This window comes from Pinus tabuliformis, chromosome 9 (genome assembly GCF_031772625.1).
Source record: "Pinus tabuliformis cultivar Carrire ecotype Pingquan chromosome 9, CPIR1, whole genome shotgun sequence".
NCBI lineage: Eukaryota > Viridiplantae > Streptophyta > Pinopsida > Pinales > Pinaceae > Pinus > Pinus tabuliformis.
The window spans coordinates 1,629,777,250-1,629,788,938 of record NC_142307.1 but is presented as its reverse complement, the minus strand read 5'-3'; the positions used below and the strand labels follow the sequence as shown (position 1 = coordinate 1,629,788,938).

The 11,689-nt window shown below is 34.7% G+C and overlaps 1 protein-coding gene across 1 annotated transcript; it reads right to left on the bottom strand.

Annotated features, from left to right (window-relative positions):
- Nucleotides 1-559: 559 nt before the first annotated feature.
- On the bottom strand, nucleotides 560-1,560 carry LOC149155073 (dirigent protein 11-like). The gene has a single exon (XM_089439849.1). The coding sequence runs from the start codon at nucleotides 1,491-1,493 to the stop codon at nucleotides 972-974; it is 522 nt and encodes a 173-aa protein (XP_089295975.1). The 5' UTR covers nucleotides 1,494-1,560; the 3' UTR covers nucleotides 560-971.
- Between the last annotated feature and the right edge of the window lie 10,129 nt (nucleotides 1,561-11,689).

The following is an 11,689-nucleotide window of genomic DNA, read 5'->3' as shown; positions in this document are numbered from 1 at the left end:
AATATTTGATTTAATATTTGAAAATCAAGTAAATATATTTAATATATCTATTTACCTTAAATTTATTTTAATAGTTCAATAGTTTACGGTATGAGACATTGTAATTTTTTTAATATTCTATGTGAATTTATTAAAGACATAGACATTTTAAAAATGTTAATACATAAAGTTTAAATGCGAAATTTAAATAAAACATTTGAATATTCTTTTTAAGTAAAATAACTTATCATTTATATATAATTTTTTTATAAATTCCCTTTAGATATCTAATAAATTTGGATTTTCAATAAATTTTAACTAATTTAAAATTATAAAGTAAATTCTGTATTATTATAAATATAACTTTTTAGATATTTAATCAATTTGGATTTTAAATAAATTTTAACTAATTTTAAAATGATTAATTTTGAATTAGTATAAATGATATTTGGTAAAATTTACATCATTCAATCTATATCAGACATAAATATATATAAACTCCATAAATGTAATCATTTTAAATTAGTATAAATGATATTTGGTAAAATTTACATCATTCAATCTATATCAGACATAAATATATATAAACTCCATAAATGTATAAAATTTATAATTTAGATCTCTCACGGAACAAACCTTAAGGTTTCACATGGAAAGATTCGATGCCAATTAACTATCAATACTACATCCAAAGAATGTAGAGAGCTTAAATAAATCGATACACACAGTGCAATAATAATGTAGAGAGCTTAAATAAACGGATACACACATGATCCTGGGCGCATTCCGAATCATCCGATGCCAGGCGCAAAAAGCCAACAGCAGATTCAAGGTAGACTGTGCCGCTGGCCTTTCTGCAATCCGGGTGCCTTCGGGACTTTATAATCCGGGTGCCCTCGGGACTTTATTTATAGCACTGAGGAAAAGAGCTAGGGTGGAATTTTGAAAAGCAACACTGTGAGCATATCAAGAAGAGGCTAGATCGTAGAAGATTAATCAGTACGAATGGTGGCGTTGAATTTGATAATAGCATTAACACCAGAAAGGGATTCTGTGTTCGCAACTGCATAACCACGAGCAAATCTGAACTTGCCGGTTCCTCCCACAACGGCAAACTCGCGTCGTGGTTTAGCGAACCTGTCCGTTCCCTGGAACTCCAGAGTGCTGCCCCTGTACTTCTTATCTTGAAAGATTAAGCTGAAAACCATTAAAAAATCAAGTCCAGTAACAGGGTTTGTATTCAGGTACGTTCCTTGCGCTCGACCTATAATATTATCGGAGTCGGATTCCGTGATTTCCGGTCGTCTGGTAATAACATCGCTGATAGTTACGATGGTTCCAAACTTTCCCGCGTCTGAAGACGAGCCATTCAATCCCGCAACTGGGACGGCCGTCACGTTGCTTCCAGTGAGATTATCATGCAGATAAAACACCATGTTTACTTCACCTTCACCTGCAGCAAACAGGAGGAGGACAATGGCGATGATTGCGGAAAGCAAAAACTTGGGACCCATCGAACCAGACGGGAAGAAATTACAATTGTAAAACACTATGAGTAGTTGTGTGAGATAGTATGGAATTGGTCACGAATATAAATAGTGACTAGCAAAAAGTAAACGACAGAGCCTTCAGATTCTCAGATTGAAGATGCTGTGTTTATCAAGATGCTTTTTTGTCTCATATGCGCAGGAGGGTTCGACTCTCAACGCGATGGGTCTCGTTGGCAATGATACAGGATATTGTCACATGTCAATATCGCGTAGAAAATAATTGCACAAATTTAATAAACTACCTGAGTGGATTTTCGTATGAGACATAGGTGGTTTCATTGCGTAGGCTATGGGTTTGGTTTTCCTTTTTAATATGAAATTTGGAGTGTTTGAATGATTTTTTTTAATGATGGAAATGATAAATAAATTTAAGGTTTTTTTTGGAATAAATAAAATTTTAAATTTGATAAATTTAATTTGAATTTTTAAAATTTTCTATTTGTCAAAATTAGGTTACAAAATTATTTATTTTTAAGTAAAATAGTTAGTTGTAATTTGATAATTGTAATTTGAATTTTTTTATAATCTTTTGGATATGGTCCAATAGTTAGGTGGGGAGATTTGGTATCTTTAAGTCTTGTGGTTTATTCTGGAACATGTCATACACCAAACTAATAGACTCTCTATTTTAAAAAAGTTGCAATTTCTAATATAAATTTGCCAAATCATTTTGGAAGAACATTCTCACATTTTTAAAATAAAAAAAGTTATAAATTTAATTAAATTATAAATTTTATTTAAACTATTTTTAATATATATATATATATATATATATATATATATATAATTAGATTTTGTTAAGCTATTATGAGTTTCTATTATGGTTTATGAATATTATATGTCTAGATAACCCTAACTTATTTTATATCACTTAGTCATATATTTTTCTTTAGTTAATCAATTTAATTAAACTGAAAGAATGAGAATAATTGCTTTTAACATAAATTTCAACTTTAGTATTATGAAGAATATCTTACAATATTTTATAAAAGTTAAATCTCTACCATCTAAGTGATGATTATTGATAATTGAACTAAAAATTTGCAAGCCCTATTCCAAAATAGACACACCTATCCACTGCATAATTATGTAGTTGAACTTAATAATTGGTGTAATTAATATTCTACTGTAAATGTCGATAAATGTAACTAGTCTACTTTGTTTGCATATTCTAATTTACTTTCCATATATTTTTATCCTTTATTTGTTAGATAACTACTATAATATGGTCATATTTTTGGATGTAATAATTATAGATGTAAATAAATCATTCTAATTCTCTTAAAAAAACAAAACAAACCAAAACAATTTTTTTTAATAAAAACCATTAAAATAAAAAAAAATTGAGTGTTAAGATGAAAAAAAGATATTTTTATATTTGGATTTTAAATTTATTATTTTCTTAATAATGAATTTGGTTTTTTTTAAGTATGTTATTGATATAAATATTTTGTATATTATTATTTACTAAAATAAAAATAAATAAATTATTGAACATTATAAAGAAAGGTACTAAGTTTGTTTTTTTTTTAAACATAATTTTATTTTATTCAGAAAATTGTACAAAATATACCAAGTATTTTTTCTTTTTTTTAAACATAATTTTGTTTTATTAAGAAAATGGTACAAAATTATATTTTGTTGATGCATTCTTGAATGCAATCCATAAGTGAGGATAGATTTTGTGTAGATGAGGTGTTTTAAACACCACTAGAAAGAAAAATACATGTTGACATATTGAAAACAAAATTTTTCAAAATACATACATACACATAAGACTTGAAAGGCCTTTCATCAAAATCAAAAATGTTATATCAAAATGGTTGACTCTGAAAAATATTTATGAAACAACAATGGTAGAATTCAGAAATTTTAGCTTCCTTTCTTTCCTTATTATCCATTGCCCAAAATCCTTCATAATGCCTTCTTTTCAAAGTTGATTCCTATAAGAGATATTATGAAAAGTAACTTGAATAAGTTGCAACTTCTCAGCTAATGAAAGAAAAATTCAGTTGTAATACTTCTAGACTCTCGAAAGCTAATTAATTACAAGCATGGAGTCCCTAAAAGAATGGAGAGATACACATCCTTTTTCTTTTGCAAAGAGGAGTAAAATCTTAAGAGTCATAAGTTCTACAACATTATTATGATCATGTCTCATGCCCATATACATTGAGAAATAACAACAATCGTTAAAATAGAGGACAAAACCCTCCCCAAACATTCTATCCTCTTCTTGAGATGCACTGTCATAAAAAGCCCAAGGAATATTTTTGTTACTCTTTCTAAGTGACTATTCTTGGTTCACATACCTTGGATATTTTTAGAATATTGCAAATATTGCAATGATTTGAGAAGAAGTACAGTCTCCACAAGAAAAGGGATATTTTTGTTACTCTTTCTAAGTGACTATTCTTGGTTCACATACCTTGGATATTTTTAGAATATTTGTGAATATTGCAATGATTTGAGAAGCAGTACAGTCTCCACAAGAAGGGGAGTCCTTAAAAAGTGATGTGTTTGTTGTAAGCCAAATTCCCTAGCACAAAATTAGAGGCACTACTCTGTAAATTCAATGAGCTATTACCTAACAAGGATGATCAGACCTCCAACATATTGCTTCTAGATCAAGAGGAAGAAAATTGAAGTTGTGTCATGAGCATAGCCCAAACTTGCTTCCTAGAAGGAAATTCAATGAAAAGATGTCAAAATAACTCATAATTTGCCTTCCATAAAAGGCGCTAACTATAAACTTAATTTTTTTTTTTTTTTGAATGTTGTCCTAGGTTGAGACCTTATTTTTTAGCAAACACCACATAAAGAGTTGGGATTTGGTTGGGCATTTGATCTTCCATAATAGTTTCCACCACTAGGTTGGGTCTCCTTACATTCTCTAAATAATAAAATAAACATAACTTGTCTTTGGAGTGTACACACTGAAGGAGGAGTGGGCTCCCCTAATACATTTTCTCTATATGTTAACTAAACATGGACCATGTTAAAAGCTATTGTGTATTCTCTCTACAAATTTTCGAGTAAAAACACGTGTTAAGTTATTTTCTATCCTTTAAAATTTTATTTATTTGCTTCAAAAAATTTAAGAGAAGAATTCCTAAATCACCAAAATTTAGGTGATTTAATGGTTAAGAAAATTTGATATTGTTATAAATATTATCAAAATTTAGATTCCACAATATTATAAGAAAAAAGAACAAAAGAACAAAAAAACCATGTTCAACTTGGTATTGTTTAATATCTTATTTGATTGTAGAGCCTATAAGAGACTAATTTTATTTGAGCATGTGGTTAAAGAATGAAAATTTGCTCTTTAAGATCAGGGTTGATCACCTCCTTAATATATCCTCATTTTCTCTTAAGATTTATTTTTTTACTATACCAATAAACATGATAATGCCTTAAAATGTAACTCTAAATTATGCCTTAGTGCTCTTAATACAATATTTATATAAAAAATTTTATGGTTATAATTTGGTTTTGTATTAAATTTATATTGAACATATCTTACATGAAATAAATTGAGTTTATATATGTTGGTTTTTTAAAATTTTATGTCCTTTTTTAAGGTTGATTCCCATGGTTACAACTATATATCTAGATGTCTAGGTGCCTATTTATGCCCCTTCTATAGATACCAATAAATCTAGATATTTGAAGCTCAAACCTCCTAGAACTTAAGACTTCATTTTCATAGCTAACCTCAATTGAACTCTCCCAAAAACTCATAACAAACGAGTTACAATATGTCTCAAAAAACTTTAACCCACACCATTCAAATAAATGTATATTATATTTTTTAATACTTATTACATAATGCAATGTTGGAAGTAATGCTTCCATATCATGTGTAGTTGTCATTGTGAGTCCCTAGGCATCAGTCTAGAAGGTGTTGATTTCCTATAGAGTTGGAGTCATGATCTAGATGTGTTGAAGTAAGTGTGTTATGTCTTATCTATCTATCTATCTATCTATCTATCTATATATATATATATATATATATATATATATATATATATATATATATATATATATATATATATATATATATATATATATATGTAACTGTTGTGATGAATAATATCATAGTGTGTGATTTGTGTTGTGCAATTTCTCTCTGTGCTTATTGTTTCAGATTTTTATCATCGTATCAGAGGTACTTGCTTGACTCCCTAAAGGGAGGGCCAGAAAGATGACAAAGACTTGAGGATTGATTCTTTATATAAATTAGCATAGAGCGTGTGAAAATAATTTGCAGAGTGTGATAATTAATTTGTTGTGTTGAGTGTTATGAGTGAATATTTGATTTGTGTGGATCTACATTCCTGTGTGAAGATTCTTTTTTTCTTCCTCTGCATGAGTATAGTGTAGTGTGTATGTGTGAATATTTGTGAGCTACGTGCATACAAATTTGTGCATCCTGTTTCAATGTAAGAAGGGCCACGACATGTCACATGTAAATATTAAATCCAGTATCCCTTGAAATGGAGGTTGAAGAGGTAAAATCGCATTCGGAAAAGTTGGATCACCTGTTGTGTTTAAATGTACAATGGTATTAATGTTTTGTAGAGAGCCATTCTCCAAGGCAGAGTTGTGATTGGAGGAAGGAGCTAGCATCAATATCACGGCCATATTCAATGTCAAAAACAAAACGAGCTTGTGTGAGTGGGCAGATCGTCCCCTTTCTAATGGCGCATACAATTTTAATAAAAATGGTAAAAGCTAAAGGAATATTTCTACAATTAGTGGGATTGTGGTCTGTGTGACTAGATTCCTCAAGGGAATCCATTGAATATTTTTTCCTGCTACTGCATTTTCTCATAACGGTTTTCTTTGTGAATCACCTCTTTCTCTGTGTGGAAAAGGTGATTTAGTTTAGAGAAGAGACCATGCGACAGATCGTGAGCTGCAGATGTTGGGGTTGGATTCTATGTCGAGATTTATTCTAAACTGCCTCCCAAATCTGGACGAGACGGTACGGGCATGCGCAAAGGTACCTGTGGAGGGTGCGAGAGGCCTGGGAATCGAACACTGGGTGGGTGAGGAGGCTCGCAATAGGCCGTTCCACAACATAGATAATTTCTCATACTGGGACCTACTACGCTTTATCACATGGAACTGTGGGAGGCGCTACAATATTTATCATCTGAATTTATTGGGTACCGGTGACAAAGGCTTCAGTTACATGAGGTGAGCAAATCTGCTGATGCAATTTTGGTTCTATGTTTTTAAGGTTTGATGTGTAAATTTATCATTTTATTGTAATTATATGAAATATCAGTTAATGAGTAGAAAAGCATCTTCAACTTAATGGTTCTCAACGTTCTTCGTTGCCGAGAGAACACATCATTGACTTTTTTATGTGACTCTGTTAAATGTTGATGGGTCTTGTTATGCTTCGGTGTTTCAAGAACATTAGTCACAGGTTTTGTTCATATGTATGAAAGTGTATATGTTAAAAAGGTCAGTTTTATGATGGATTGCTTGATAAGATGAGTACATAGACAACTTACCTATATAACTAGAAGTATGTATTTCGATGCATACTACTAGGATGGAAGCATGTCCATATAGATATTCAGTATCTAGGCTATTCTTTAGGGTATTCAAGAAGCGTCAATTATACAAAGTTCATCAACAATGGTCAAAGGCAGTTATGTTTTAAATGAAGGTGTTGGCTTGTTGGGGTTTGACCCAGGTTCAGAGTTAATTAGCCAGAAAAATCCCTCTACTATTGTCCCTTTCAGCAACAGTCCACGAAGCGCGGACTGAGGCCTCACTCGAAGTAGTATGGGAGGGTGTTAGAACTAGGTTTCCACACCCTTGAGATGTTTGAGAGGTTTGATTGGTCCTTTGTTTATTCCTGTACATTGGTGGCTTCGCCCACCTTCCCTTCCTCGGGGCCTGAAGCCCTACCTTTGCGCAACCCTAACCAGGGGTTGTGCTGTGCTCTACGCTATTAGCCAAGACCTTATTTATCTTCCAGTATTAATTAAGCATCTTCACCTACTTAAATGTCTTAAGTTATACTTAACAATACAAAACATTCATATGGATTCGCGCAGCAAATAAACAATATACTTGCAAAATATATCCAAACATGCATTAAACCAGGAAAAGATACATAGAATTATAGCAAAACGTCTCTTTATTGATTCTCCAACGGTTACAGACTCGACCCGCCTTGCGCACTCAACTGCAGGGGTCCGCCCACTCAGCTGTGGACTACTAGGCCTCTGCGCACTTAGTTGCAGAGCCTTCTCCTACTCTACAACCCACAGACACACTTTACACTTCGACTTCTCATCTTTTATTCCATTCGTTAGCTATCTTTTACACTTAGAGCTTCACTCTATTTATACAATCCCATGGTCCGCGAACCATGGGTAGGTCTATCCACCTAACATTACATTACAAAAACTAGGGGTGGACAACCCTGTGACTCTATTCTACTTTCGTGCCTCGAGCCCGTAATCCGTGGAGCTTTTACAACAAGATTCGGTCAAAACTTGGGATTTAAGCCCCAAAACATGCCTTGGGGGGATTCCATGCCCAAGAGGCCCCAAACACAAACATCGTGACTCACCCTTGAGTCACTCTCTCAGCGTGGAGATCTTTGCGTGGAGTCCATCCAACTGTTCTTAACTTGCAGCAAGGTCAGCAACACACTGCGTTGTTGCTTATTGGATCTGTTGCATATGTTGTTCCAAGACCTCTATGTCGAAAGTTCTTTTATGCATTAAGGTGTGCATCCCCTACATTTGTGCGAGCTTGCCTCCAATTTTTGTTGTTATGGTGAAGGCCTCGTCGATCTTGTTAGCACCTAAATCTGTCTTAGGCAGAAGGAAAGTGAAATTCAGGGTAACCACAAACCACGCTCAGTCTCGTAGCTAGTCCTACCAGAACAGGAGAGGGCTCTCTCCGAGTCATGCTCAGTAAATAGATAAAGAAACGGTCTGAGATGACTTACGGTGAAATATTGATCTTAGGCTAGTAAGTGAATATGCATACAAGAAACAATTTTTTATGAATGACTGAGCTTCTAGGATGTTATGGGACCAATGGAGAGCAATGAACAGAGAATTTAATACAAAGGCACAGATTACTCCGTGAGGCAAGACAAGCGGAAAGTGTAGCAATTTATTTTGAAATAACACAGAATGAAAAGATTGCTTAGGAGAGTGAAAAGGGCATAAGTACATAAATCCTTTTCAACAGAAGAAGAACACTGAACATGAAATTTTCCCACACGCAGAGCAATAAAATTGAATTCTACCTTATCTAACTCAGAAAATTTCACTGGAAATGAATATAAATTGAACTATGAACATTACAAAATACATATGAAACATAACAGACACATTTACTACACTCACAACCACATGAATCTCATGAAATAGAGCCGCTTCCTTTCATTAATTCTCTGTCAAAAATATACAGTGAAGAAACAGAGTTTCTTTCCCACAGTCTCCCAGAAGTTACAAGCCAACCAACCCTTTGCAAATAGCTTACATACAATATATAGAATGTGCCATGAAGAGATAGAACTCCCAAGGGTTGGGGAGTTACTCGAATCATTACAAAATGGAAATGAAGAGCCAACCATCAGCTATAGGTGCAGCGCTACAAACATGACATTTGGCTTGGGTGACCGTTTGCCTTCCTTCGCCACTTGGATAGAAGTCCATTTGGAAAGAAAATGCTTTAAATGCCTCCTTTGGTGCCAAAAAACTGAAGTGTAGATGAGCAGGCCCACTTGGAGAAGTTGCGAATCGAAAATTCGCGAAACAGAAGCAAATTTGGCAATTTTTCCTCTGTGCACTGTGCTACTTTGGGGCATGTTTTGGGGCACTTTCAGGTTTCCAAAATGTGCCTAAGCAGGATTTTTGGAAATCATGTCCTGTCTACTTTCTAACCCAACTTGAATTTTTGAATTTGGTGCTCATTTTCCCCTCCAAATCTTCATTCTCCAAAGATTGCTTCCTGTGTGTCAAAAAAGGGGCAGAGAGGCCATTTTTTTGGTGTTTTTGACCTCCTGGAGACTCAGATCTTGCCCAGATTTCTTGTCCGGGCACTAGTAGTCATGATTTTCCATGCTGAATCGAAAAATGGCACCAGTGGCTTGGCGCACTGGGAGAAAAACCCTGTGTTTTGCCCAAAAATTTGTCAAATGACCCAAAATGCCCCAAAAATGCTCCAAATTTCTTGTCCATACACCAGTAGTCATGATTTTTCGTGCTGAATCCAAAAATGTAAACCTTTCTTCATTTGGAGCTCCCAATTTTTAGCACCGCACCAGTGCGGGGCGCACAGGGAAGTGGCACGGCGCACTGGGCTTGAGGCGCGGCGCATATAGCCTGTGCGTAGTGGTTTTTGTAGGAGACTTTTGGAGGCCTTCCCGGTGTCCAAATTGGGCGCATGATAGCTCGTTGAAAATTTATTTGAGTCTAATTTCCAACCCAACTAGACTTTTTCAATTTGGAGTTCATTTTCCCTCTCAAAAATCAAATTTCCCAACACTATTCAAAATGTGCAAAATGAGGTGGCCTAAAGGGAGAGTGTTGTTACATTCAACCTTTGAATGCCTTCCTCAACTCCAAATTGAGCTCATGATAGCTCATTGGAAAAAATTTGTGTCTAGTTATCATTTGGCTCATCAAGTAAGTGATTTGGCCAATTGAGCTAGGCGTAGATTTGATTTTCCCAAGGTCACTTTAGAGGTGCATCAATTCTCCCCACGCAACTATATTTTTGACATTTATCCAAAACCATGACACCTATGTAAAAATTGGAGGGTTTTCGTCTTTGGCATGTTGTGGACAAAAATCTCTCTCAGGTTTCCCAAATTCATCTTTTATTTCTCAGAAACATCATTTGAGTGAAACCTATCCTCATGTTTAGAACAAGGGATTTGTCGAAATGAAGCGAAATGAAGGGGATAGGGAGATTCTAAATTCTTGAGGAAATTTTTGGAAGTAAGGAGGGATGTTAGGAAGTAGGGGAAAGTGAAATCTCAAAGATTGAGTGAGGGGAAGGCGTCCAAAAAGGCAAAACACAGGTCCACCCTAGAAAATTACCACGTTGTAGCAAGAAACTAGGGTTTGTGCGAAAATGACGAATTTGGGGGACCTCAGTGATGGGAAATGTTTGATAAGTTATTTTAAGTATAGGGGAATGTGTATGAACATTAGGATACAAGTTTTTCCGATGATTTCACTGTCCAAGAGAAATTGCCTTCAAAACCCTAGGAGAGGGAAATGACCGTAGCTAGGCGCAACTGAAGGATGAACAAGGTGTGAAATGACCCAGTGGAACTTGACATGATAATGACAACCCTATGAATGATGGTACACTCAGCTGAACGGTGACATGGACCAACATTTGGACAACTTTAAGAGTAATAAAAGCAAACCCTAGATCTAATGCCTAGTGACCAGATTTTGCTTGAAGACTTACTGAAATGACAAAATTTGACCTTGACACTCTGAGACCACTTTGTAAGAGCATATTTGATCACTGGAGGAAGGCTGCAAATACTGACACTAACATTGGCTCCAATGGGGGATGGTGGCTCCTTGGAGGTGCCAAGAACAGCAGATCTCTGGAAGAGCTAGACAGTGCCTTCGTCCATTGGGCTATGGAGTCATTATTTCGACAAACAACATGACTCAATTTATTGACTGAAACTTGACTGAAACTGACTCAATTATGGAACCAACATGACTGAAAAAACTGACTCAATGCAAAAGGAAATGACTCATGACTGACTTAGCTAAAACAAGAACTTACAAAACTTGTTCAATGGCAGCAGTCCATCAAGATTCGAGGGTTTCAAATCATGATGACAGCCACCTGCATACTAATGAAATATGTACAATCATGTGTAATGTGTCTTCCAATGTAACCAATCAAGTAGATGCCTCCATGATTGATTCTCCATATTAGATCTTGTGGTCAACAACAGATATTGGTAACTCGGCCTCCAAAAACATAATTGACCATGATCCCCTTCATCCCTGAATACTGTAATAATCACTTTCACTTCTAACTGCAACAAATATGCCATTGGATCCTGAATAACATGAAGTCTTTCCTCCTGCTGAAAAAACAAGGTATCCTTTTCTCTTGATTCTGGTCTTTCTTCA

Excerpts from the sequence above, each read along its gene's own strand:
- LOC149155073 (XM_089439849.1), bottom strand. The coding sequence starts at position 1,493 with ATGGGTCCCAAGTTTTTGCTTTCCGCAATCATCGCCATTGTCCTCCTC.